Below are 5,466 nucleotides of genomic sequence, written 5' to 3'. Positions count from 1 at the left end.
AATGATATTATTGTATTTATGAAATTTATATGTATTTTCCTAGTATATCCATTCATTTTCATATTTTTCGTCCATATCCATGCGTTTCCAAAGTGTATCTGTATCCGTATTTGTATTCGAATTGTCCAATACGATATCCGATACTAATACTTTAATCATTGATTTGGAGTTTGGACTCATTGGACCCAACCTGAGTTGCACCCCAAGTTTAATCTACTAATTATTTTGAACCATTAAATTCGGACCGGACCAACCCAATTCATTATACTGGACTAGTACAATCTATTTTAATTGGATTGTATTAAGATTGGGTCATATATATCCTACTAGAAAGAGCTACCATACAGCCATTCCTAAGCGTAGAAGGCTCCTCTATCACTTTGGTTCAATTAAAGTCTCTCATACATATCTTAACCTTGTCCAATTCAAACACCCCATATCTTAATCACACAATCTTGTCTCTTTACAATGTTTCCCTATGGCTAAACAAACATGCCATAACCTAGCTAGCTATTATTAAAATATATATTAAGGTGAATTGTTGAAACCTCCCTTAAAGTTTTTAGTTGCTGAAACTTTTTTGAAGTTTGGTGATTGTAATTACCTCATATAGACTTTCTAACATGGTTTCAAGTAGACCCTCTTTGTTAGAATTCTCTAAAAAGATGCATGAAAATCTCCAAAATATCTATGTAATTACTTTTGATGAAAATATTTATTTCCCAAATTTTCTTTTCAAATTGCTAGCCCAAACCATTCCAATATCTTTTCAAAAATTGATTTATTTTTCAAACTTGTCATTCATATCAACGATTCAAAGGTAAAGCTAGTACATTTTAACTGAAAAAAGGGGTTTTAACCGTTCAATCCACCCCTAGGGTGGAGCTAAGATTTCTAGGGGTGGACTGAATTCTGACCATGGATTGATGCCAAATCTATGGGTAGGATGCAGTTTATAAGGATTGGGGGGGGGGGGGGCTACTAATAGACTAGGAGGTGGCTGTAATTTCAAATTTCTGAGGGGATATACAGCCTACTTATCCCAAAAAAACTGCAACTTTAATTATTTTTGTTTATTAATAAAGAAACCAGTCTCAATAATACTCATGAATATTTTGGACATTTTTGTACCTCTTGTCAGAGGATTTTAATAAAGGAGATCCACTTACAATTATATCATATAGTTTAGGGGAAATGATGGAGATTACAACAATTTACCCTATATATTAATTTTTATGATTTTTTTTTCTGACAATGAGTGATGTTACTATACAGCAGGAGCTAGTGGCGGTTTCACCACGGTTTAGAGCTATAGTCACTTGATATATTGGCTGAACTATAGTCAGGAAATGAGGAATCACTAACTAGGGTCAATTCTCATGCTAACTGGTTAGGGTAATAAAATTTTGGTCTGGAAATGAGATTCTAAGTACGCCAAACACAATGACAACAAGACCTAATTTATCTTAGGCTCGAAATTCATTCTAGAATTTATTCTTAAAAGTTAAAAAATTTAGCTCCAAAAAGAATTAATTTTTGGGTCAGAGCTCAGTCACATGTCTATTAAAGGGAGTCCACTTGTTAAGATATTAGGTAGTAACTTTGAATAAAGGGATAAGATTTGAAGGTGGTTAGTTCGAAGTTTAGTATTTAATTTCATGTACTTCGAGGGAGACGAGAGACCTCCAATAAAATACCAAAGGTAAATTTCTTTAATTCATATACTCAAAACAATACTTACATATAGACTCCGATTAACTCTCAAATCTCATATTACCATGACTCCCTGAACTAACTAACTCCCCTACAAATAAGGCATTAAACATTAAACTCAGCCATGCACTAACACAATTATTATAGATGTGTTTCACATACAATTATAGAAAATCAAATTAATCTCTATACATCACTAACAACGTGTCCCACTTAATTTGTCCTATTTAGGGGTGCAAGTCAGTTGGTCCGAGTTAACAGTTTACAATGTTTCAGGCTTGGGTTTTGGGTTAGGCCTATTGAAATTTTGACAAAATTCCAATTCTAAACCGGAAAAGTTGCACCCCTAGTCCTACTTTTACTCCTCCGATTTTACTTACCCACTAACCACCTCCAACTCTCATCCCATCATTCAAAGGTACTATCTAATATCTTGACATGTGGACTCTTTTTAATAGACACTAGAGAATGACCCTGTACTAAGTACGGGGTAACTAAATGTGTTTATAATTTAGGTTGAAGTTTACTATTTAGTACTTATCAAAAATTAAATTAAAGAAAAACTAATATGGGTCTTGCATCTTTGTAATTGACAATCTATTCTGGCCTATTTTATTTGAAATCCACTATTAATTTATATTTTTTTAATTTGATTTAAGACATTAAATGAGATCTTATTGGTAAACAATAACCCACCTTATTTGGTATTTATTATTTATCTAATAAATCTATTTTGAGTTATTTATTATGTTAAATTAGGTTGCTTCCTAAAAGTTAAATCAAGATTGTAACTATAAAGTATTTTCTTTTTGGAAAAAATTCATTTAAAAACAAAGTGAGTTTATGGTAATGTTTTAATGGGTCCCACCATTTGTATTTATTAGATTATGAATAAACATGTGTTAAGTTAATAAATAACTGTCTACCGAGAATGTTTAGGAGTAAAATTATTAATGTTTTAAATCCTATTTCTTGAATTAATAAGATGCCATGTGTTTGAATGGTGGTAGTGGGTTGTGAGATTTAACATTAATTTATTAGAAAATGACACATGTCTAACTTTTCAGAAAAAATGAGAGGCCACATGTTTGAATGGTGGGGGTTGTAACGTAGTAGTGGACTATGGATTTTAACATCGTAGCCACACATGGAGAATATCATATCCTCCTATATAGTATTATAAGGGGGAGATGTTTCCAATTCACAGGGGTAGTATATATTATGAGTAGACGTGGGGAGAGTTCTCGTGCACAGGAGATCCAAAGTCATATAAAAAGGCTACGTATCTGAATAGTGCTGGTGGGTTGTGGGTTTTAACAATTTCTCAGAAAAAAGCCATGTGTCTATGTTTCTATAAAAATGAAAATGCCATATCTCTGAATGGTAACTTAACACCTTACCATAATACATATTAGATTAGATTAGATGTGACAAACTCATTCAAACAATAATTTATTAGAGCTCAATTTTAACCAAACATGGCCTTCTCTTCTCTGTCAAAAAGAAAAAAAAAAAAAATCTAAAAACAAAAACCATGTCCGGCTGGCTGTCGCTTAACGTGAATGGCAAATCCGGAGTTGGCAAGCAGAGCCAGCTATAGCTTAACGAAACCAATGCAGCTTCGCCGAACCAAAGTATGGAAGACAAACTTGAGTTAACATATCAAACACTTGGGAATTTGTGATGCTTAGGAAGGGTCTATTTAGTGGACAGAGATTCGATTTATTTAAATTGGAAAATAGTATATAATATATACATCATGAGAAAGTAACATATAAATCCATGTCATCGCACAGAAAACAAACTCATTTGCAAGCTTCAAAGTCTAGAGGGGTTAAATTCAGTACCCGTAGCCCTAAGACCATTAACGAAAACAGAAGCAAAGGCATCCATTTCCCCCTTTTTGAGCGTCAAACTGATCTCTGCCCCACCTTCTCCATTGGGATTCTCTGTGATAAAAATGGCTCCTGTTCTGTCATTGGATGTCAACTCCACCTTCTTAGGTCTCCCCCATCCGAAATCTGCTTCGTAAAAGCCCAACCGATTTGACCCAGCAACTGCAATCTTGGGGGCGCTGCTCCCTGCAGATAACAAACGTGAAAGCCAGAGCTCTGCATCATCCAAAACTCCATTCTCCAGCCGTTTAGTAGTCTCATCAATCAGAGTTGCAGCTATAGCAAGCGCATCGTGTCTTAGTAGATCAGCCCTCTCTGCATTCACTATCCTGGTTCCTATACAGTTACCGAAGTAGGTTGCAGGAAGTGGAGGATCGAGACGAGATCTACAGTCCACGTTAATCAAAAAACGAAACCTTTCATTCCCCGCCTGAACCAAGCAAACCCAAGTATAAGCGCAGACCACCGTGAAGGTCGACAGTCGAGGTTGTGGTAGTTGCTCCTGCTTCTTGCGCATTGCCCAGATCCTTCCCCTTAGCCTTGCAACATTGTCTCCATTCAGCTGGAACGTGGCTCGGACTACCTTGGGTGGGCTCATAAAATCCACCACTTTTAGTCTTCTTTCTCCTGACTCATGAGAATCGGTCTCAGAGTGGAAGAATTTTACTAGCTGGCTCAAGAATATCTTCTCGATGCCTTTTGGGTCCTTGATCAGTGTCCTGTCATAGATTGGGAGAGATTCAGTTGGCAAAGATGCCTCTCCTAGCTTACAGATTGAAGCCCACGACTTCATAAAATGGATAATTGTTTTAGCGTCAGCAACTGAATGGTGCAAAGCGATTCCAAAGCATATACCGGAATTTGGGAAAACGGTGGCTTGCAATTCCAGCAGCGGGACGACCGGTCCAGTTACTGACAACTGAGGGACAAGAGGATGTGATTCATTTGCATCTCTCACCTGGTTGCCGGAGAGACGGTGGAAATCGTCGTCGGACTCGGCGATAGTTAACGAGACTGCGTTGCCTTCCACATAGTGGAGCATGGGCTCGGGAGAACCCAGCGGCCATGACAGGCTTCCGGCTAATTGGTAGAAGTGCCGGAGGGTGAGGGAGAGCGAGTGTTTGATGCGGGGAAGGAGAGCATATGTGAATTGAGTAAGTGGATGGGGGAATTCGTAGAAGTAGAGGAGCTGGGGAGGTGGCAACGGTAAAAAGAATAGATCAAAGAAGGTGGGAGGAAGGGATGCCGGAGCGACTGAACCAGGTGGTGGAGCGACTTTGCACAACTCCATCACCTTCACTTGCTTGGATGGCGCCATGGGGATGGGAGTGAAGGTAATGAATGAACTCCGGCAACTGGGGTATGATCAGATCAATGGTTTCCAATAATACTGTCACTGTCAGTATTATTGGAGTAGGTGCCAATTCTGTCAGATCAATGGTTTCCAGCTTGGAATTGATACTAATCCACCGAATCACTGGTGGACTATTGTGGAAATCAGAAATCTACTTACCTTTCCCTACATTTAACCTGTTCAACCTTTGCCACTTGTCCCTGTCATCTATCAATACATTTAAGAATTTATTTTTAGAAAGGGCATTCCCAATTGAATTCATTCAATTGAAGCCCAACAAAAGCATTTATTTTTGGCCTATAGTCTTAGTGTGCTTGCCTCAAATATAGGGACCAGTAGTGCCTTAGATCATGATGGTTCCTTTAAAATATTGAGTGGACTGTAAGGATGAATATAATAAGGCTCATACTTGATAAGGACTAGTTTAACATATTTGAATGAATAAAAGGAAAAAAGTTGAGATAAATAGAGCTTAGGAAAAGCAATATATTTGTGATTCCACTT

General features: G+C 37.3%; 1 protein-coding gene across 1 annotated transcript; it reads right to left on the bottom strand.

The window, feature by feature from the left end:
• Window positions 1–3,414: 3,414 nt before the first annotated feature.
• LOC148872565 (anthocyanin 5-aromatic acyltransferase-like) lies at window positions 3,415–5,250 on the bottom strand. The gene has a single exon (XM_088967583.1). It carries the CDS (start codon window positions 4,924–4,926, stop codon window positions 3,532–3,534), a length of 1,395 nt encoding a protein of 464 aa, XP_088823709.1. The 5' UTR covers window positions 4,927–5,250; the 3' UTR covers window positions 3,415–3,531.
• Window positions 5,251–5,466: the final 216 nt, after the last annotated feature.

The sequence above is a fragment of the Nelumbo lutea genome, chromosome 2, assembly GCF_056320005.1.
Source record: "Nelumbo lutea isolate HS-2025 chromosome 2, American lotus-T2T, whole genome shotgun sequence".
NCBI lineage: Eukaryota > Viridiplantae > Streptophyta > Magnoliopsida > Proteales > Nelumbonaceae > Nelumbo > Nelumbo lutea.
Note: the sequence above shows the minus strand (reverse complement) of the source record. Positions and strands in the feature narration are given on the sequence as shown.